Source organism: Chlorocebus sabaeus, chromosome 18, assembly GCF_047675955.1.
Source record: "Chlorocebus sabaeus isolate Y175 chromosome 18, mChlSab1.0.hap1, whole genome shotgun sequence".
Lineage (NCBI taxonomy): Eukaryota > Metazoa > Chordata > Mammalia > Primates > Cercopithecidae > Chlorocebus > Chlorocebus sabaeus.
In genome coordinates, this window is record NC_132921.1 from 71,833,077 (window position 1) to 71,856,614 (window position 23,538).

General features: G+C 41.8%; 1 protein-coding gene and 1 long non-coding RNA gene across 8 annotated transcripts in view; one reads left to right on the forward strand and one right to left on the reverse strand.

The window, feature by feature from the left end:
* The window catches only part of APCDD1 (APC down-regulated 1), a 35,062-nt gene extending 28,794 nt beyond the window's left edge, over positions 1-6,268 (forward strand). For both annotated transcript variants that reach the window (XM_007974675.3, XM_007974674.3), the window contains 2 exons: positions 2,126-2,447; positions 4,252-6,268. In XM_007974675.3, coding sequence (XP_007972866.1) covers positions 2,126-2,447; positions 4,252-4,700 — 771 coding nt within the window. In that variant the 3' untranslated portion in view covers positions 4,701-6,268. The remainder of the gene's footprint in view (positions 1-2,125; positions 2,448-4,251) is intronic.
* Positions 1-23,538, reverse strand: part of LOC103222777 (uncharacterized) — a 57,021-nt gene that overhangs the window by 13,944 nt on the left and 19,539 nt on the right. For 4 of the 6 annotated variants that reach the window (XR_012089352.1, XR_005234848.2, XR_005234846.2 and 1 more), the window contains exon 1: positions 5,386-5,483. This is a non-coding gene — a long non-coding RNA (uncharacterized lncRNA). Of the gene's footprint in view, positions 1-5,385; positions 5,484-23,538 lie in introns of those variants that run through there. The other 2 variants (XR_012089351.1, XR_005234847.2) reach the window with 1 other exon arrangement.

Sequence of the window (23,538 nt, forward strand, 5' to 3'; positions counted from 1 at the left end):
GAAACCGCAGGCCAACAAATGCACGTAGAGCCTGGGGACGCCCAGGACTTGGCCTTCATCTCAATGCTGGAGCTATTTGATCCAATCGTCTACAAGCCACAAACCACGTTAGCAAAGGAAACATTCTCTCACGTGAAGTGCAACTCCATGCCCGTTTAACGCACACAGCAGCAGCGCAAGTTAGCGAGCACAGCTGTTCTCCGGGGAGAGCGTTCCTCCTGCCCTCTCGGAGAGACCAAACAGCCGCCACAAGGAAATCACATGTTGAGTGAGGGCTGTAAACCCAAAGACCCTGGTGATTGAGGTCTCCAACTTTAAAGAACTGCTAGAGAATAAGTGTGTGCCTGCGCAGTCAGTGGGCAGCCCTCAGCCTTGGCCGCAGGGCAGATGTGAGGCCATGAACTGATAGCATGGGAGCATGGGGCTGGGGTGGCCCAGCCGTCCCCAGAACACTGAGCTACCCACTTCTATCTCCCCACCACAGCCTGATCCGCTTGGCACGTGCTGCTAGTGGTCAGCGCTCTGCTAGCCTGCCAGCTTTGCACCCCCTGGGTGGGAGGAGAATAGCGGAGGGATGATCCAGGTGCAGGAGGCAGCCCGGGCTCAGAGGTGTCTGGAGACCTTGGTGAGACAGCGAGGCACTGGCACTGTGTTCAAGCACCCTGTGCCCTGACTTCCAGCATCTCTGACGTGTGCACCCCTCACCAGAGAGGACTGTCTGTGCCACGAACAGCCCTTGTTCCCTGCTGTGTTCCTGTGATAAAATAGACTAGGCATTACAGGGTCTTCTGGAAGGTCAGAGCTGTGGCTGTCTTGCTTTAAGCTGAGAAAGCAGGAGGAGGAACACGGAAACCTTCTGAACCCGGAGGCGGGCAGACCCGGAGAGAGAGCAATGTGTGGGTGTGCTTGCTGCCCCGCGGCCTCCAGCTCTCCCTTCTTGCAGGCCGCCTCCTCCATTCCCTCTTCTAAAGGACCTTGCCTTTCCTACACAACTCCATTCATCCACAGCTGGTGGAGTGCTGGCCTTTTTTTTTTTCTTTGTGTCTCCTAACTTTTTTTATTAAAATAAATTTTAATTGTGGTAAAATACACATAATGTAAAACGTATCATTTAGCCAGTTTTAAGTGTGCGGTTCTGTGGCACTGAGGGCATTCACGTTATTATGCAACCATCACCACCTTCCATCTCCAGCACTTTTTCATCTTCCCAGACTGAACCTCTATTCATTAAACCACAACTTGCCCCCCCACTTCCAGCCCCTGCTACCACCGTTCCACTTTCTGTCTCTATGAATTTGATCACTCTGGGAACCTCATATAAGTGACATCATACAGTCTCCTTTTGTGTCTGGCTTATTTCGCTGACCACGATGTCCCCAAGGTTCATCCCTATTGTAGCAGGTGTCAGAACTTCCTGCCTTTCTAAGGCTGAAGGGTATTTCATTGTATGGATAGACCGCATTTTGTTGATCCATTCATCTGTCAGTGAACACGTGGGGTGCTTCTACCTTTTGGTTATTGTAAATAACCCTGATGTGAACATAGGTGTGCAAATAGCTATTCACATCCCTGCTTTCAACTCTTTTGGGTGCATACCCAGAAGTGAGATTGCTGGGTCATATAATTCTGTTTCATTTTTGTTGTTTGTTTGTTTGAGGAACCACCTTACTGATTTCCATAGTGGCTGGACCGTTCTGCATTCTCATCAGCTGTGTGTAAGGGTTCCAATTTCTTCACATCCTTGCCAACTTGTGATTTTTTTGATAGCATTTTTTGATAGTAGCCATCCTAATGGGTGTGAGGTGCTGCCATCATTTCTTTTTGAAATCAAGTGTCCAGTGCATGGGGTCTGAAAACTTAATAGGATTCTAAAGAGGCCACATCACATCTGAAATGCCTGCGTAGGTCTGTACTGTCAGGCAAACACGTGTGCACTTTGAGTACACAGGCACACATCACTCTCACCTCTGTCTGTGCCCGGAGCATGATTCCAGTTGGTTCTTGGTGTCGAGGTTGTCAGTGATGGTGACCTGGTACCTGGTGAGACCCCATTTGCCAGAAGCACATGTGCACTGCTCCCTTGGGAAGACAGAGGTCTCTGAGTGTGTTTGTTTCTTGGCTTCAGAACCATGACCACGCCTGCATCGCCTGTCGGATCATCTATCGGTCAGACGAGCACCACCCTCCCATCCTGCCCCCGAAGGCAGACCTGACCATCGGCCTGCACGGGGAGTGGGTGAGCCAGCGCTGCGAGGTGCGCCCCGAAGTCCTCTTCCTCACCCGCCACTTCATCTTCCATGACAACAACAACACCTGGGAGGGCCACTACTACCACTACTCAGACCCGGTGTGCAAGCACCCCACCTTCTCCATCTATGCCCGGGGCCGCTACAGCCGCGGCGTGCTCTCCTCCAGGGTCATGGGAGGCACGGAGTTCGTGTTCAAAGGTAGGATTCCCATCTCGAGTCCCAGTATCACAGCCGATACACGGCCCTGTGACGTTTTTGTGGAGGCAGAGCTGAGGGAAGGGACCTCTTTTCTGCCTGAGTTCCTAGGAAAGAAATCGGGGAGCCATTTCTGCTTCAGTCCCTCCCAGCACCCTCTGAGTTTCTCCCTGCTCAAAGTGGATCAGGTGGACAGCCTCCGCTTGCAGGCCTGAGTGCGGGAGGCGTCCACTCCGCTGCATGTGGGAAGTTGCCAGTCCAGGGAGGATGTTACTGGGAATGAAATCTCTGGCCAGGTGCGGAGGCTCATGCCTGTAATCCCAACGCTTTAGGAAACCAAGGCAGGAGGATCTCATGAGGCCAGCAGTTTGAAACCAGCCTGGGCAACAGAGTGAGGCCCTAACTCTATAAAAAATAAAATAAATTAGCAGGATGTGGTGGCATGTGCCTGTAGTCCCAGCTATTCTGGAGGCTGAGCTAGGAGGATCGCATGAGCCCGGGAAGTTGAGGCTGCAGTGAGACATGATCGTGCCACTGTACTCCAGCCTGGGCAACAGAGCAAGACCCCGTCTGTAAAAAACAAAAAAAGCAATCTCAAGTCTGCACTTTGTGTTTTTTGTACACAACTCTGGCGGATTCCAGTGTTATTCCCCTCAATAACGCTGCATTTGCTTGCGTGCCACGGTGCTTTCTCGAGCGGGCAGGAAAGAGGTATTAGTGACACCTCGGGTGCTCAGAGCTGCCCTTTCCAACCCTGAGCTTGTCGTGTAACGGAGAGGTTGTCACCTGCTTGGAGGTGGGAGCATCTGTGGGAAGGTTCAGGCTGTGTCCTTATCACTAAATGAGGAGGGGAGGGAGGAGCTACACCAGGCTGCCAGCAACAAAGCGGGACTTGTGGTTGCTATTTTTAGAAGGTTGCTTTTTTTTTTTTTTTAAGTTTGAGCATCTTTGTAAAATGGTGTCGGCCATATCATGCCAAATAAAGAGGGACAGCCTCGATCCCAGGTGACTCCTCCAGGATGGCATTCCAGGGTTCAGTCCCATTGCTATAAAATGTTTCTGTTAACCCAGAAAGTCCTGGAAGACTTTAGCTCTCCTTTTGGGTAGCCAGGTTTGCTCCAGGAATACAGGCCCTTTGAGAAACTTCATTGAGAGCAAGCGATCTTTACGTGACTCCACCCCGAAGCTCATCACGTTATACACGGAAGTGGCCCCCTGGAGGGACCTTCAGAAGCAATTCTCCACCAAAGCTGGGATTTGTATTTAATTTATTTACTCACATTTGTCTTGCTTGCAGCCTAACTTATTTTAGATGCCTGATGTATGGGCCCGTGGGAATGTGTGAGAATGCCAACTAGAATAGGTGTTTGACACCAAAACTGTTAGAAACCCGAAAACCTTTTGATAACAGCAAAATTCCAGCCTTTGTTGAGTATTTTTTTCAATCCCAAGGAGTCAGCATCACCAAATAAAACTCCTTAGGAGCACTCCGAGCTGTAGTTGTATTTCTTGCCTGCAGGCGCTCCCAGCTGTATTCCGGGCTCAGTGTTTCTACACCAGATGGTCTGTGTCGCGTGGCCACACCTGCAGCCTATCGGTGTTACTGCCACCCAGATCAACAGGTTGAACTCTTCCCCGCCTGACAGTGCTTTGACGGCTGCTGCAGTCAGACGGGTGGGTCTGTAGGTGGGACTGTTTTTGGAAAAGAAGCGTTGTCTCGTTAGAGTGTGGCCAGTGTTTTCTGGGTGGTTTTCCGGATCCCAGGCCTACTCCCCGGAGTCATGGAACTCTCCTCTCTCCTTTGCAGTGAATCACATGAAGGTCACCCCCATGGATGCAGCCACAGCCTCACTGCTCAACGTCTTCAACGGGAATGAGTGTGGGGCCGAGGGCTCCTGGCAGGTAGGCATCCAGCAGGATGTGACCCACACCAATGGCTGCGTGGCCCTGGGCATCAAACTACCTCACACGGAGTACGAGATCTTCAAAATGGAACAGGATGCCCGGGGGCGCTATCTGCTGTTCAATGGCCAGAGGCCCAGCGACGGGTCGAGTCCAGACAGGCCAGAGAAGAGAGCCACGTCCTACCAGATGCCCTTGGTCCAGTGTGCCTCCTCTTCGCCGAGGGCAGAGGACCTCGCAGAAGACAGTGGAAGCCGCCTGTATGGCCGGGCCCCTGCGAGGCACCCCTGGCCCCTGCTGCTGGCTGCACTCGCCTGCCTTGTCACTCTGCTGCATTGGAACATCCGCAGATAGAAGTTTTAGAAAGTTGTATTTTTCCAAACCAGGATTCCTTACTATTGACAGATTTTCTTTACCGAAAGAAAAGACATTGATTCTTTTGATGCACTCGAATGCCAGAGAACTGTCCTTCTTTTTCTCCTCTCCCTCCCTCCCCGCCCCTGAGTCATGGACAGCAGAGAGCGTTTGAAGTTTCTGCTTTGAACTCCGTCCAGCCTGATCCCTGCCCTGAGCAACTTCACAACAGTAATTGCACTTTAAGACAGCCGAGAGTTTTGGACGAGCGTGTTTGGTAGCAGGGATGAAAGCTAAGGCCCTCTTATTTTTTTCTCTTAATTATTATTATATTTCTGAGTTAAACTTAGAAGAAACAACTATCAAGCTACAGTTTTTCCTGCCATTTTCCTGTGGTTGCAGTCTGTCTTCCTTTGAAATTGTTTCACTCTCTGAGTTTTATATGCTGGAATCCAATGCAGAGTTGGTTTGGGACTGTGATCAAGACACCTTTTATTAATAAAGAAGAGACACAGGTGTAGATATGTATATACAAAAAGGTGTACGGTCTGGCTAAACCACCTTCGTAGCCTTTATGCAAAAAAAGGGGAGAATCAAAGCTTTCATTTCAGAAATGTTGCGTGGAAAAATATCTGTAATTAAAGTTTCGAAGTAATTTAACCTATTTTTACATCATTTGTCTTACCTTGTGGAGAGAGGAGGCTTGCTTGTTGGCTTCTGGTTGTTGTAGGAGGCATGTGGCTTCCCAGCCCTCTCAGTAGACAGGATCACTGGGAAAATAGAACATCAATCCCGTTACACAGGAGCAGTGACACAGGGGTGGCTGCAGAGTGGCACACGCCACACACATGATAGAGAAAGTGCCCGTTCATTGCAGTTTCCTCTTCCTGGGGGACCTGACCCCTGACTCACACTGTCTTGTTAGGGGCAGGCAGAGGAAGCTGCACTCTAGTATTCATGCCACCTTCTAAGATGAACCTGTAGCGACAGAACTTTAGCTGCTCAGAGAGTGCAGTGGGCATGGTCTGCCCTGGGGGCTTGCTCCATCAGACCCTGATTTGGCATGCAGCCAAGTCTTTGTGTGAAGCCATCCTATCGTTGCACACACTGACCCACTCAGTGTCTTTCCTGCCGCTGATGTGACTCTGTGCTGGCGGTTTCGGGCCAGTGCGCTTCTTCGCAGGGACATTAGGAGGGCGCAGGAGTGCATGTCTGCCCACTCCTTTGGAGTATCGCGGATGGTGCTATCCAGCACCAAGTGTTACCGTTCACAGAGACTGAGGGGGGGAAACGGGAGTAACCGAAAGCCAGATGGAACAAAAGCAAACATGGAAACCATGATCACGGCGCAGAGCCATCCTGGTATTTAAGAATTAACTTTATGAAATACTGCAGCATTCGGTGTGGCATTAAGTTACAATGACCTCATAGAGTACCAAAGTGCTTTATATTTAGAATATATTTTAAGTTGTGGTGCAGACTGAGGGGGCTTATTCAAAATGAAAATACTAATGTAAATGTCTACCAAGTTCAATAAACAAAGATGTCAAAATACTCTCACAAATACATTTTATCTGTGGATCTATTTAATACTGATACTATCTTTAAAAGACATAATAGGCCGAGCGCGGTGGCTCAAGCCTGTAATCCCAGCACTTTGGGAGGCCGAGACGGGTGGATCACGAGGTCAGGAGATCGAGACCATCCTGGCTAACACAGTGAAACCCCGTCTCTACTAAAAAATACAAAAAACTAGCCGGGCGAGGTGGCGGGCGCCTGTAGTCCCAGGTACTCGGGAGGCTGAGGCAGGAGAATGGTGTGAACCCGGGAGGCGGAGCTTGCAGTGAGCTGAGATCCGGCCACTGCACTCCAGCCTGGGTGACAGAGCGAGACACCGTCTCAAAAAAAAAAAAAAAAAAGACATAATAAAATCATGTGAAAAACTGTATTCACTGCTGAAGAATACCTCAGTAACTTACCACAATTCAGTTCACAGGCACTCCCCTAGACTCAGCTCTTTGCGCTTCTTAAAAATATGCTACATATACACACATATACATATACGCAAATATATAGATATTAACATGTATACAATGTATGTACATATATATATTTCTTAAGGATGATATGAAATTCATGTGGTCTTACCACTTTCTGATACAACATAAATCCTTACCAACAAGAAACAATAGAATTTACTCACGGGTCACCCGCACCTTAGCTTTCTGCCTGATGCCATCTCACCCACGTACACTCCGTCTTATCTTGGTTGTGTCATGTTAGCACAAATAAGACTCTAAACTCCCCCATGTCCCACAATGATCTCCACATTACGGGATTTCCCATCACCTCCAAGAAACAGTGATTGACCTCTAAGAGCCGTTCAGGTTTGAGTGTCAGAAATGTTAACTCGAGACCATGGCGCTCTATCTGATGAAGGCGTGTCTGGCCCTTAAATATTCCATCACAAGCTTAAAGTACACAGCATGCAATCAGTGCTGGCCAGCCTCCCCCTCAGTTAGGAGCAGGTCGTTCTACCTGGGAATACCAGATTCAGGGAAGGTGGCAAAGAGCGAATAAGACCTGCTGGGACCAGGCTTCCTCCCCTAGGGAGCAGGCTGATGAGGGCCAGGTCGGAAAGCTGTTCTTTGGGCAATAGTAAAATCTGGGTGTCATTTAGACTTCTACTTCATGCCATCCAAGTTGACCTGGGGCTCAAAAGGAAATTCCTGGCCGCCTGACTATAGCTGGTACAGAACTAAAGGTCCGTTTGCTCAGACACGACAAGTTCCGGTGTCAGAGAGCAGGATCACACATCACGCTCAGGTCTGCCATCTCCAGGTGACGTCATCGTAGCAGTCCGCAACTGTTGTCTGATCCCGTGGGGGCATGCTACGGTAACTCAGCACACCACCACGAAGGGCCTGGCAGGGAGGCTGGCAGCCCAACACATCCCTGATAGGGACCACACGCACCTGTGGGAACGACTTGACTGTCAGGCTCTTGTGGTTTCTGGGTGAAGGAAGAGCTTTACTGATAACAAACAAGCCATTCTCTATTCCACTAACTCTTAAAATATATTCTGAAAACAAAGATGATCTTCACAACGGTGTTGTGTTTTAACATTGCAATGTTTTGTCTTAACATGGTACATCCAATCCTTGGAAAACAAACTAGGAACACAGCAATGGGATACCGAAGTCAGCAGACAGCATCTAATTAGGCATTGCGGGACACTGTCCTCAAAGGAAAATGCCAGAGAGCCTGGGGACAGGGAGAGAGTGGGTCCACTCACACGCAGAGACCTTCCCTACCGCACACAGCCTTCTCTGGCTTTCTTGAGACATCTGAGCTTTCTTTCTGTTTTTTTTGTTTTTTTTTAAACAGAGTCTCTATCTCCCGGGTTGGAGTGCAGTAGTGCAATTTCGGCTCACTGCAAGCTCCACCTCCCGGGTTCATGCCATTCTCCTGCCTCAGCCTCCCAAGTAGCTGGGACTACAGGCACCCGCCACCACGCCCGGCTAATTTTTTGTATTTTCAGTAGAGACAGGGTTTCACCGTGTTAGCCAGGATGGTCTTGATCTCCTGACCTCGTGATCCGCCCGCCTCGGCCTCCCAAAGTGCTGGGATTACAGGCGTGAGCCAACACACCTGGCCGACATCTGAGCTTTCATGAGTCCAAACATCTTTCATGGAAATATCTGCATCAAGAACAAATGCAGTTTGGATCAATGTTTCCCACCAATGTCTAGATTTATGAGAAAATGCCAAGCGTTCTTTTCTTACCAGTAAGAGAATCACATGTCCTAAAGAAAAGAATTAAATTCTTCAAATCCCCAAATCTAAGACTGCTCCTGAGTGTTCCTGGCTTGGGTCAACAATCTCTAAATATAAAATTGGGCTCCTGTTTGGTCACAATTCCATTTTCCTAGTGTTTGAGTAGGCAGAAGTAACACTGTCTTGGAAAAAAAGTTAGGGAAGTATGGCCTTCAACCTCTCCATCGGCTGAGATGTGATCAAATTGACACAATGCACTTTATATAGTCATACCTAGTCAAGAGAGACCTACCTGATGCCACCCAAGCTGTGAAACTGGACGCACATGCACCTCCTTTACTCCAGTGCACAGTTGCTGTTGAAAGCAGGTGGCAGTGTGTGACCCTCACCTCCCATTCCAAGAATAAGGCCATGGTTTCCACAGGCTCAGCTCGGTCGCTTTGTTTCTGATGTCTATGGAACAACCACCTCCATAGCCTACGGCCTCTGAAATACTCCGTGAGCATTTCCACCCCCTCTTCATGTAATGAATTTCATGCCGCTGTTACACTAGAATTCAGAAGCACAAGAGAGTTTGTGGGCACAGACTGCTGTGCTTTGCAGCCTCAGCCTCTGAAACTGTTGATCAAAGTCTTGTCTTCCTGAGCTGGAGGAAGGATTGGCACTCTTGCCGGCCTCTAAGGAGTTGCTCCAGCCTTTTTCTTAGTAAGTTGCTTCTTCTCAAGTGAAATGAAAGGCAGAGGAGAAACTTCCAGAAGGTTGGAAATTGTATTTTCCAAGGGCTTTAGGCATTTGAGGCCTAAGTCTTCTTTCTGTAGCTGATGAGGCTACATATGCAAGACAATTAAGAGACTTTGACCTTCAGAAAATCAAGATGATAGCAAACTAGTGAGGACCACTATCTACTAAGAGAGCTCACGTACAGAACATCTTTCTGTCTCCTCAATAAAACAGTCCAGATTCTCACAGGCTAGGAGTAGGGTTATACATCTGCCATGAGATCAGTTTATTTAGAGGGAAAAACTGAGATATCTGTTGCGTGTTGAAGTTTTATCCTCCAACTCATTTAGGAAATGAAGCTGTTTTATATCTAGATTCCAGCATTACCTATATGAAAGAAAATAGTTCATTAGCCTCATAGGATCCTTAACTCATAGCATTTTTTAAAGTCCCTTAGAAGAGCCTATAGTCTCCTACGGGTTCTAATGCAGAAGAGGGAATACCCCGTTATATCAGAAGTAAGCAGTTTGGCAGGGTAAGACTGGGTAGGCAGTCTGAGAGACAGAACTGTAAAGAGATAGCTCTCTACCCACACTGCTGCTGTTCCGTGCCCGACAAACGTGAAAGGCACCTTAGTAAAACATGGGGCTGGTTTGTCCTGACAGTCATTTGCACAGCTTTTGCACAACTTTTAGAAGTATTTTCTTCCTAATATCAAATGGAGAGCACAGCAATGCAAGTACTAGAGCCCATTAAAAGGCAATACTATTCTTCACAGCATTCTCTGTCATTTATGTAGGAAGAGAAGCAGCCAGCATCCCACCTCCAGCTGACACCTTTATCCATTGTCGACATGAAAGTCTTTTCCTCTTGCAGTTGCGTAAGTATTTCGTCAATGGACAAAACAATTCTTCTTCACTACATGCTCTGGATTACATAGCCCAACAAATCTGGCCAGCTGTTAAAATATTTACTAAAATAAGGCTAATGAATATAGCCTTGAATGCCTTGGAAACTTCAACCAACTGACAAGGTATCATTAATTTCATGTTATAGATGATAAAAGTGGAGCTTTCTGAGGTTAAGGGTTAAGAAGCCAAAGAGCATTGATTTAGCTCTTCTTTTTTTTTTTTGCCCCAGAATTTTAGCCTGGCTTTCTCAAAAACAACAACAACAGTCATTTCTCGAATGCACACTAAATCATACGGTCTTGTTCCATACAAGCATACTTGATTAATTTTCATAACAACTTCCTACAGCAAGATACTTTACAGTTTTAAATTCTTACTGAAAAATCTGGTTATGACTTTCCATGTTCTCGTCCCAACAGTTTTTTGTTTTTTTTTTTTTGAGATGGAATCTTGCTCAGTCGCTCCAGCTGAAATGCTGTGGTGCAATCTCCGCTCACTGCAAGCTCCGCCTCCTGGGTTCACGCCATTCTCCTGCCTCAGCCTCCCAAGTAGCTGGGACTACAGGCACCCGCCACCATGCCCAACTAGCTTTGGTAGAGACGTGCTTTCAACATGTTAGCCAGGATGGTCTCGATCTCCTGACCTCGTGATCCACCTGCCTTGGCCTCCCAAAGTGGGGGGATTACAGGCGTGAGCCACCGCTCACAGCCAGCTTTTTATTTTTAAGGCCTCCACCGCTGACCCCTCCAGAACATGTGGACTCAGTGACGCTTACAAAGCCTCTGGTCTGGCTCCGGACTTGGGGAGAGAAAAAGTAGAGATCAGCAGGGCCTCAGACTCTGCTTTTCAGTATGAGTAAGAATCACCAATCTCAGTCCCTTGATCCAGGCTGAGCAAAGTCAGGGGAAACTGTTTCCTCCCAGAAACTGTCCAGCAAGAACACTGGGTGCCCTCCTACAGCAGGTGGGCGATTTCACCTTTCAAACATTCTCAGGTTTGAGTGACCCTCAGCTCCTCAGCCAGTCCAAGAACAATTCCTTCCAGATCTCTCCTGGCCCAAGGTCTCCAGGCCAGTGAGGGAAGGTGCCTTCAAGGGGAGTTCCTGCACACATGCACACACACTTGATTTTCCATTTCAAGTGACAAATATTTGAACATCTCAGGTCAAGCTGGAGAGATACCTAATGTCCTTAATGAAGCTCCTCAAATAAATGTGTGTTGTGGACACACAGTTGTGTGAGGGATCCTGTGGGTAGAAGTGTGTACTCTTTCACGTCTGCACTCTTCTGGGCCACCAGTGTACTTTCGTGAAATGTTCTAGCACACTACTCTCATATCGGCCCTGACCCATCCCACCTTCTGCATAAAGCCACATTTGCAAATGGTTAATAAAAGTATCTATTGCCTAGTCATCACTTACTCAAACCCTCCATAACTTCTCCCAGTGTTTGCACCCAAGTCAAACATCCAGCCATTGCTTCCATCTGCAAGGCAGTGCTGTGAGCTGGGTCATGGTCTGGTCACTTCAAATATGCAGGCTTGCTGACATTTTGAGGATGAAGTGCTCAGAAAGGGAGGCAAAGCTCAGCAGAATAGGCTCTGAGGAAAATCCAGGAGACGCTCTCCATAGTAAGTTATGAAGGTATCTCCTACTGGTCCCTCCAGTTCTCCTCTCCACCCCTTCCCATCCTCCTTCCCCACACTGACTATAGCAGCGGGCTCCCTTGCCTTCTGCCTTCTAACTGGATTCAGCTAACAGGGTATAGATGGGTGATCCCTGGCAGGAGGAGAGGGTAGAGGTGCCTACTCCCATCACACAGCTCTCTCCACAAGACCTCCCTGTCTAGGTTACTAGCAGCCACTTCCTCCTTTGCCCCTTCAGGTCTTGGATATTTTGGTTCCCACTGTTACTGGCTCTAGAGAACTGCAGTAGCTCTAGTTGATTTTTCTAAATTGGTGGTCCCTACTTTTGTAAATAATCTTCATTTATCCCTTTTGATGAGGGACTCTTGAGTTTGAGTTTCTCTCTTTGTAGCATATCTGATTTTATTAGAGGGAACAAGTGAATATAAGCTAGAATCACTTTTTTCAGATGAGGACTTCCTGCTTCAAATTTGGTGCCAGCCTTTCTGAGGATGTGTTTCATTTCATAAGTAGCAAAATCCTTCTTCAGCAAATGCAATCTTCTGGTGCATGTCTCCACCCCAAGTCACCTCTCCTGCACTTACAAACCCTGTTAACCTGTAGACAGGTCAGCTACTGGGCAAGAGAAATGGACAGTAGAGAAGAGGTGATGCCACACAACAAGCTGAACTGCCCAGGTTCCACATGGAAAAGTTTGATGAAAAATATTTTCCACATTATAGAAACTTCACTCTCTATTCTAGTGGCAGACTGTATATCTGATAATACAGATTAAATTTCATATTTTTATCCCAAGCTGTTTTCTATGTGTCTCCATTTCCTATTAATCTTCCCAAAAATGATGTATAGAGTCACTATGACCTTGAACTAATCAATACTCTTATTTTCAATGTGAAAAGTTCAATGACAAGACATTTAGTGTGTTTTTAAAAAGACATCTTTTTTATTGCAGTAAGAACACATGAGATCTACACTTTTAATAGATTACTTCACATGAGATCTACACTTTTAATAGATACTTAAAAGTACACAAGACAGTGTTGTTAATTATAGACACCATGCTGTACAGCAGATCTCTGGAACCTACTCATCTTGTATAACAAAACTTTATACCCTCTGAACAGTACCTCCACCCCAGCCCCTGGAAGCCACCATTTCACTATTTCTATGAGTTTGGCTATTTTGGATTCCTCATATAAGTGAAAAACACAGTATTTGTACTTCTGTGACTGGCTTATTTCACCTAACATAATGTCCTCCAGGTTTGTCCATGTTGTCACATACACAAGATTTTCTTCTTTTTTAGGGCTGAAAAATATTGCATTGTGTGTGTAGATCACATTTTCTTTATCCATTCATCCACTGATGGACAATATCTTACATATTGATGCCATATCTTACATATTGAATACTAGAATGAAAGGGGGAATACAAATATCTCTTCAAGATCTGATTTCAGTTTTTCTGGATATATACCCAGTAGTGGGATTTCTGGGTAATATGATAGTTCTATTTTTAATTTTTTGAAGAATCTCCATCCTGTTTTTTATAGTGGTTGCACCATTTTACATTTCTTCCAGTCTTGCAAAGGAGCTCCAATTTCTCCACATTTTCTCCAGCACTTGCTATCTCTTTTTTTTAATAATGGCCATCTTAGCAGATGTGAGGTAATATCTCATTGTGGTTTTGATTTGCATTTCCCTGATGATTAGTAACGTGGAGCATCTTTTCATATTCCTGTTGGCCATTTGCATGTCTTCTTTAGAGAAATGTTTATTCAAGTATTTTACCCACTTTTTAATTGGGTTATTAGGATTTTTTGCTATTGAGTTTTAGGAGTTTCTTATGTATCTGTATATCAGATATAGGGCTTGAAAATATTTTCTCTCCTTCTGTAGGTTGGCTTTTTATTCTAGGAATAAACTTAACTAAGGAGGAAAGACTTATACAATGAAAACTACGAAACATTTATGAAGGAAAAAAGACACAACTAAATAAAAAGATATTACTTACTCATGGAATGAAAGGCATAATATTGTTATAATGTCCATACTACCCAAAGTGATCTACAGATTCAATTCAGTCCCTATCAACATCCCAATCACAGCTTTTACAGAAATAGAAAGAAACAAACCTAACATTTATATGAAAAAGCCCCAAATAATCAAAACATATTGAAAAAGAAGAACAAATCTAGAGGCATCATTTTTTCCGACTTCAAAATATATTACAAAGCCACAGTAATCAGAACACCATGGTACTGACATGAAGACATAGACATGTGTAGACCAATGGAACAGAATAGAGAAGCCAGAAACAGACCACATATTTGTAGAAAAGTCAACCACTTTTCTACAGAGCTACCAAGAATAAACACAGGGAAAAGATAGCTTCACCAATACATAATTTTGGGAAAACTGGATATCAACATACAAAAGAATAAATTGGGACTTTTATCTCACACAATATACAAAGATGAACTCAATGTAGATTAAAGACTTGAAAATACAACCTGAAACCATAAAATTCATAGAAGAAAACATAGGTGAAAGCTTCATGACACTGGCCTTGACGATGATTTCATGGACATGACACTAAAAGCATAGGCAACAAAAGCAAAAATAAACAAGTGGGACCACATCAAACTAAAAAGCTTCTGCACAGTGAAGGAAACAATGAGCACAGTGAAGAAGCAACCTGCAGAATGGGAAAATATCTGGCAACCATTCATCAGATAAGGGATTCATAAATAAGATATATAAAAAATTCCTACACTCAATAGCAAAAACGAAACAAACAAACAAAACCCAAGTAACGGTATTTAAAAGAATGGGTGAGAGACTGGAATAAACATTTTCCCAAAAATATATTACATTTTATATTGTCTTCCTTGACAATTACTTTTTCACTGTGAAAACCACTCAATGATGTCACAGATGGATTTCATAAACATGGAAGTTCAGACTTCATGAAAGATTTGGCCAAAGACGAAAAATAGCTCTGATTTCCAAACACAAATCATTTCAATGAGCAAAAAAACAAAGTGCCTGGTATGATAAAATGCATTCTCTCAACCTTCTTTGAGTGCGTTCCAGCACAAATGTCTATCTACAGTATTCATAGCAAATTCTAGCCAACCTCTGCATTTCCTTATTAGCTTGAAACTAAATGGCAGGAAACACCCAGGGGCACTCGTAACACTAGAATCTTGTGCCAATTTAAAACTGGGTAGACAGTACTGTGGAGCTAGTTTCTTAATACTTTGAAAAATTCCATTGAAATGAGAGATAACAAACTTGAAAGGAAAGTACTTTTTGCATCAATAAATAAAACATCAAAGTGATTATTGAGCCAAAGATCCAAAGAAGTCATGCGCAGTTTTCAGTATAATAAAGCACTGAATATGAATTCATATGATCAGCCTGGTTAAAAAAATAGCAATACTTTCTATTTCTGGAACAACCTTTCTCCTAGGGAATGATGGAGGCACTAATATCACTGTACTTAGCCCAATTTTATACTTGTGCTTTGTTTCTGATCATTTTCCCAAATAACAGAGCGCCAGTAAGTTAATTTCAGTTTCAAATCACTTGACAAACACCAGAATGTTAGAGGAAATGGTGGTGATAAAAATAATTAAAAAGCAATACGAATTCTGCAAGCCCAAAGTTTTTGTGACAATACATAAATAGAAGAAGATAATATGAAGTCTTTTTCTTATAATGATTAAAGACGGCCAGCAAGTCAAAGCTATTGCCCTGGAGCCTGCTTTCTCCCTTTGCTGTTTTCTCTGAGTGGTTTGGGCAGGGTTGCCATCCACTTCCTCCAGGTCCCTCTGTGGATGCCTGGGCCCTTCGGTGCTCTGCTTTTGGCTCTCTTAGATGTGAAGTGGAAAGAGTATGGGCTTTGGAGCCAAATAGGCCCATGTCTGAATTCTTGCTCGTCCACTGTGCATTTGCCCATTTTGTAAATCATTGAGCTTCTCTGTGCTTAGCTTCCTCACTTACATGATGGGATTCTTAACCCAGTAGAACAGAAGTTGGACTTGCATTGACCAACTTCCTGGGTTAATGGCACTCCCATTGCTGCAGAAAAGTATGCTGGCTGCTGTGCATGGCCTGATATAGCGACTTGTTCCCCACACTGCAGACCCTGGACCAGCAGCATTGCAGCAACTGGGAGTTTGTTAAAATTGCACAAATTCAGGTTCATTGCAGACCTGCTGAACCAGAATCTGCATTTCATTAAGCTCTTTAGGGGATTCCTGTGTAAAAGAAAGATGGAGAGGCAGGAGTTGTCTCCAGCACACCCAGGTACTTCTGCTGCCACTGGCTAAGTTGTATGACCCTACATAATAAGTTTTCATTCCCAAGCTTATGTAGGCTTGCTGTTCTTTTTGTTATAACTGTACAATAATTTTAAAAGTTAGTTTTTGGATGAAAACAAAAAATTAATAAATAAAATAATTATTATGTTTTTAAATAAAGTTGTTGTCTCTGTGAAACCCAAGGTGAATGTGATGGAAAGACAATATGCAAAGTGACTTCAAACATCGCTGTTGAGTGAGGTTCAAACAAGACAACTGTTAGTTACTGACTGAGGTGGAGGGATGTAAAAATACAGAAGGAATCTGAACTCTAATGATTTCACATATGTCTCTAAGTTATCCCTTCTCACTGAAGAAACTCCAACTGGAAATCATAGGCCGTGCATTACAAGTGAGATGTATGCAAGAAGTTGGTGCAACTATGGGCCAAGATATGTTCCTGGTGTGTTATGAAAAGATTGATGAATAAACGTATGTTTACATGTTTTTAACTAAAATAAAATATTCAACGTATATTGAAACTGTTTGCTTATGGTATTCTCACTTCAACTCACTCTTTGCCTTAGCAGATCAACTATTATCCCTGTAGCATGTTGGTGGACCTACCCACAGAGTTGGTATGGAGATTAGAAATGGGGAGTGTGCGAGGTACAGGGTAGATGCCTAAGAAGTAGAAGTTCTGAGAGGGTGATGTTATGCAGCTTGTCATGGTGCATCTCGTGGTTTTGACGCCTTCCTCCTCACCATAAGTCATTTTACTTTAGGAACTCTTACATACGTGACATTGAAAGAGGCACTGTGAGAACTACGGAGATTAACACGCACTGACTCCACTCCAAAGAGGCTGCAATTGAATACTGATGACAAAGTAACAGAAATAAGAATCATTTAAGGCAATGTGTTATCTGTTTTTCTGAAAGTTAATCACTTTCAGAAAAATTTAACATGTAGTTGGTGTAGACAATGTTTATAAATAACCATCTGAGTCATAACTTTTTGCTGTGTTAAAATCATACAAAACTCACCATTTTAACCATATTAAAGTACACAATCAGTGGCATTTCATACATTTATAACTTTATGCAACCTTTGCCACTATTTAGCTCCAGTACATTGTCATCACTCCAAAAGGAACGCTGTCCCCTTTAAGCAGTCACTCCCATTGCCACTTTCCAGCCCTGGGCAACCACTAATCTGCTTTCTGTCTCTATGATTTGCCTATTCCAGATGTTTTATTTTGATGGAATCAGACATTACATTGCTTTTTCTCTCTGGCTTCTTCACTTGGCATAACGTTTTCTAGGTTCATCCATGTTATAGATGTATCAGGACTTTTTATTCCTTTTTATGGCTGAATAGTATTCCAGTGTATGGATGACCACATTTCATTTAGCTCTTCATCAGTCAATGAGCATCTGGGTTGTTTTCATCTTTTGATTATTGCAAATAGTGCGGCTATGAACATTTATACACCAGTTTTTGTTTGACGCTTGTTTTCAATTCTTCAGGATGTACACTTAGGAGTGGAGTTGCTAGGTCCTAGGGTTGTTCCATGTTTAACTAATGAGAAACTACCAAACTGTTTTCCACGGCTTTACCATTTGACATTCTCACCAGCAGTTTATGAGGGTTTTGGTTTCTCTGCATCCTTATCAACATTTGTTAGTCTCATTTTTTTATTATTATAGCCATCCTAGTGGTTGTGAAGTAGTATCTCATTGTGGCTTTAATCTGCACTTTCCTAATGACTAGTGATACTGACCATAATTTTACGTGCTTATGAGCAATTTGTGTATCTTCTTTGGAGAAATATGTATTCAAGTTCTTTGCCTATTTTTGAGTTAGGTTGTTGTTTGTTTTTTAGTTGTTGAGTTGTAAGTGTTCTCTATATATTTTGTATCCTGGATCTTTATCAGATATATGATGTGCAAGCATTTTTTCTTATTCTGTGAGCTGTCTTTTCCCCTTTCTTTTTTTTTTAAGAGTTGGGGTCTCACTCTGTCACCCAGGCTGGAGTGCAGTGGTGTGATCATGGCTCACTGAAGCCTGCACCTCCCAGGCTCAAGTGATCCTCCTGCCTCAGTCTCCTCATAGCTAGGACTACAAGTATGTGCCACCAAGCTTGGCTAATTTTTAAACATTTCTGTGGAGATGGAGTCTCACTGTGTTGTTGCCCAGGCTGGCCTCAGACTCCTGAGCTCAAGTAATCCTCCCATCTCAACCTCCCACCTCAGACTCCCACATCAGTCTCCCAAATAGCTGGTACCACAGGGACGTGCCACCACGCCCAGCCTTCCCTTTCTTGGTTGTGCACTTTAATGCACAAAACTTTTTAATTTTGAAGCCCAATTTTTCTGTTTTTTTCTTTTGTTGCATGTACTTTTGTTATTATAGGCAAGATAGCACTGCCAAATCCAAGATTATGAAGACATACCAGTATCTTTTCTTCTACAAGTGTTATAATTTTAGCCTTTACATTTAGATATTTGATACTTTGAAGTTATTTTTGTATACAATGTGAGATCAAGGTCCAACATCCTTTTGTATGTGGATATCTAGTTACCTCAGCACTATTTGTTGAAGAAACTATTCTTTTCCCATTGCTTGTTCTTGGCATGCTTGTTGAAATCAAGTGAAAATAGATGTATGGGTTTATTTCTGCAGTCTTAATTACATTCCATGATCCATATGTATATGATCTAACCTACACCTTTATGGTATATCCTAATGCCAGTAGCATATTGTTTTGATTGCTGTAGCTTTGTAGTAAGTTTTGAAATTGGGAAATGTGTGTCCTCCAACTTTGTTCTTAAACATTGTTTTGGCTATTTGGGGTCCCGTGCAATTGCTTATGAACTTTATGATTAGCTTTTCTGTTTCTACAACAATGGAAAAAATAAACTATTGGGATTTTTGAAGGGATTGTATTGAATCTGTAGATCAATTTGAGGAGTACTGTCTTCTTAACAATATTAAGTCTTCCACTTTGTAAATGCAAGATACATTTCATTTATTTAGGTCTTCTTTAATTTCTTTCAATAATATTTTATAGTTTTCAGTATACAAATCTTGCACCTTCTTGGTTAAGTTTATTCCAAACTAGTTTATTCTTTTTAATGCTATTGTAAATGGAATTGTTTTCATAATGTCCTTTCAGGTTGTTCATTGCTAGTGTACACACATATAACAGACTTTTGTGTGTCTTCTATCCTGCAATTTGCTAAATTCATGAGCTCTAATAATTTTTATGAGGAGTCTTGAGTATTGTCTGTATATAAGATCATGCCATCTGTGAATAGTGATAGTTTTATTTCTTCCTTTACAATGTAGATGTGTTACATTTCTTTTTCTTGCTTAATTGCTCTGAATAGAACATTCAGTAAAATGTTGAATATGTGTCAAAGTAGAAATTATTGTATTGTTCCTGATAATAGGGAGAAAGGCTTCAGTTTTTCAGTTGAATATGATGTTAGCTATGAGGCTTTTCATGAACGCCCTTCACCATCTTGAGGAAGTTTCCTTCTATTCCTGTTTTGCTGACTGCCTTCTTTCTTAAATCATGAAAGACCACTGAATTTTGTCTGATACATTTTCTGTACCAACTGAAATGACTATATGGGTTGTTTTCTTTTTCCTTTCTTCAGTTAATGTGGTGTGCTACATTGGTTGACTTTGTTATGTTGAACTACCCTTGCATTTTTGGGATAAATCCCACTTAATCATTATGTGTAATCTGTTTAATATGCTTCTGGATTCAGCTTGATAGAGTTTTGTTGAGAATTGTTGCACTTGTATTTGTACGGGATTTGTATGTAGTTTCCTTTTCTTGTAATATGTTCATCTGGCTTTGGTATTTGGGTAATGCAGAACTCATAAAATATTTAGAAGTGTTCCCTTCTCTTCTACCTTTTGAATAATTTGAGAAAGTTTAATTTTAACTCTTCAAATGTTTGGTAGAATTCACCAATGAAGTCATTTGGTACTGGGATTTTCTTGGCTGGTTTTCTTTTTATTACTGATTCAATTTCTTTACTTACTTGTTTTAGATCTGTTGATATTGTCTGTGTCTCCTTGAGTCAGATTTCATTGTTTATTATTTTTAGAATTAATTCATTTTATCTAGATTATCTAATTCATTGGCCTACACTTTTTAATAGTATTGCCTTAAAATCTTCTTTGTTTCTTTAAGGTTATATTTTTAATTCTAATGTTAGTAATTTGAATCTACTCTATTTTTATTTTTCAGTTTGTTAATTGTGTTGATCTTTTCAAAGAACTAACCTTTGCTTTTGTTGATTCACTTTTCCTATTCTATCATTTTCTTTCTTTCCTTCTAATAGCTTTGGATTTAGTTTATTTTTCTAGTTCCTAAAAGTGTCCAGTTTATTGATTTGAGATTTGCCTTCTTTTTTCATGTAGCTATTAACATCTACAAATTTCTATATGAGCACTGATTTGCTGCCTTCTGTAAGTTTTGGTATGTTGTGTTTTTGCTGTCATTTGTCTCAAAGTATTTTCTTATTTTCTCTTGAAATTCTTTCTTTGATTCATTGGTTGTTCAAGTTTGTGTTTAATTTCCACACATATATGAAATTTCCAGTTTTCCTTTGTTATTGATTTCTAGTTTCATTCCATTGTAGTCAGAGAATGTACTTTGTATGATTTAGGTCATTTAAAATTTACTGAGATTTGTTTGTGGCCTAATGTATTATTATCTCAAAGACTGTTTCATTTGTACCTGAGAGTGTATATTTTGCTGTTATTGGATGGAAAGTTCTATACATGTCTGTTAGATCTAGTTGGTTTACAGTGTTTTTGAAGTTGTGTATCTTTTTACTGATCTTCTGTCTAGTTGTTCTATCCATTATTGAAAGTGGGGTATTGAAATCTCCAACTATTATCCTAGAACTGTCCATTTCTCCCTTCCATTCTGTCAATGTTGGCATCAGATATTTAGAACCTCTGTTGTGTGCCTATACATTAATGATTATGACATCTTCTTTATGGATTGACCTTTTATCACTATATAATGTTCTTCATTGTCTCTTTTAACATCTTTTATTTAAAGTCTATTTTGTCTTATATTAGTATAGAATGGACACTGCAGCTCTCTTTTGGTTAGTATTTTCTTGGAATGTCTTTTTCTATCCTTTTACTTTAAACTTATTTGTGTCTTTATATCTAAAGTGAGTAGCTTATAGATAGCATACAGTTGGAGCATATTTCTTTATCCATTATGTGAATTTTGGACTATTAATTAGAAAGTGTGATTCATTTACTTTAAAAGTGATTACTAATAAGAAAGAAATTTTTTTTTGGCCAGGCGCGGTGGCTCAAGCCTGTAATCCCAGCACTTTGGGAGGACGAGACGGGCGGATCACGAGGTCAGGAGATCGAAACCATCCTGGCTAACATGGTGAAACCCCGTCTCTACTAAAAAAAATACAAAAAACTAGCCGGGCGAGGTGGCGGGCGCCTGTAGTCCCAGCTACTCCGGAGGCTGAGGCAGGAGAATGGCATAAACCCGGGAGGCGGAGCTTGCAGTGAGCTGAGATCCGGCCACTGCACTCCAGCCTGGATGACAGAGCGAGACTCCGTCTCAAAAAAAAAAAAAAAAAAAAAAAAAAAGAAAGAAATTTTTTGCCATTTAAAAATTTGTTTTCTATATATCTTTTTAAAGAATTCCTAAATTCTCCCATTACTGCCTTCTTTTGTGTTTAACTGATTTTTTATAGTGTACTATTTGGATTTCCTTCTCATTATTATTTCTGTATTTTTTTTCTTAGTGGTTATCCTGAGGTTTACAATTAACATTTTAAATTTGTAACAATCTAGTTTCAATTAATATTCAATTTAGCTTCAATAGTATACAAAAACTCTGAATCTATATTGCTCCATTTGCCCCCTCATGTTGTTATTGTCACAAATTACGTCTTTATATATTGTGAGCCTATGCAAACAGATTTATAATTATTGTTTTATGCATTTGTTTTTAAAATCATATATGAAAAATGAGGCATTACAAATTAAAATAATAATAATACTGGATTTAATATTTACCTAGGTAGTTAACTTTACTGGTGCTCTTTAGTTCTTCATGTTGTTTCCAGTTACTGTCTAGTGTTCTTTCATTTCAGCTTGAAGGCCTTGTGTTAGCATTTCTTGTAGGGCAGGTGGTCTACTAGTATTGAACTCTCTTAGCCTTGTTTACTGAGGGATGTCTTAATTTCTCCTTCGTTTTGCCAATTTATAATTTTTGGTTGACAGTTTTTTTTTTCTTTCAGCACTTTAAAAATGCCATCCAACTGCCTTCTGGCCTTCATAGTATCTAATGAGGAATAAGTTGATAAACTAATTGATGATCCCTTGTTTGTGACTAGTCACTTTGATATTGCTACTTTAAAGATTTTCTCTTTGTCTCTGGCTTTCAACATGTAATAATGTCTCAGTGTGAATCTCTTCAAGTTTCTTTTACTTAGAGTTCAATGAGTTTGCTGGATATGTAGATTCATGTCTTTCATTATATTTGGGAAGTCTGGGGCCATTATTCAAATGTTCTTTCTGCTCCCTTTTGTTATTCTCCCTTCAAATATTGTTTCTGACTTTACCTACTTCTTCTCCCCTTCTGGGACTTTTTTCTTTTTTCTTTTTTCTTTTTTTTTTTTTTTTTTTTTTTTTTTGACAGAGTTTTGCTCTTGTCACCCAGGCTAGAGTGCAGTGGCATGATCTTGGCTCACTGCAACCTCTTTCTCCTGGGTTCAGGCAATTCTCCTGCCTCAGTCTTCTGAGTAGCTGGGATTACACCATGCCTGGCTAATTTTTGTACTTTTAGTAGAGATGAGGTTTCACCATGTTGGCCAGGCTGGTCTCAAACTGCTGACCTCAGGTGATCTGCCCAACTTGGCCTCCCAAAGTGCTGGGATTACAGGCATGAGCCACTGTGCCTGGCCCTTCTGGGACTTTCATTATGTATATATTAGTATGTTGGTATGTGTCTCATATGTCTCTTAGGTTCTCTTTATTTTTCTTCATTCTTTTTTCCTTCTGCTCCTCAGACTGGATAATTCTGATAGATCTTCAAGAACACTGATTTTTTTTCTCTTAATTTCTATGTTTATTCAAAAACAAAAACAAAAAAAATTTTTAAAGAACACTGATTTTTTTATTCTGCCATTTCAAATATGCTGTTGAAATGACCTAGGGAATTTTCTGTTTTACTTACTGTATTTTTCAGCTCCAGGATTGCTAATTCCACTTGATTTAATTTCTTATTTCTATCTCTTTATTGATAGTCTCTATTTGGTGAGATATTATTCTCCTCATTTCCTTTATGTCTTTGAGCATACTTAAGACAATTGATTCAAAGTCTTTGTCTAGCAAGTTCAATGTCTGGCTTTCCTTGGGGACAGTTTTCATTCATTTCCTTTTTTCTTGTGACTGGGCCCTATTTTCTTATTTT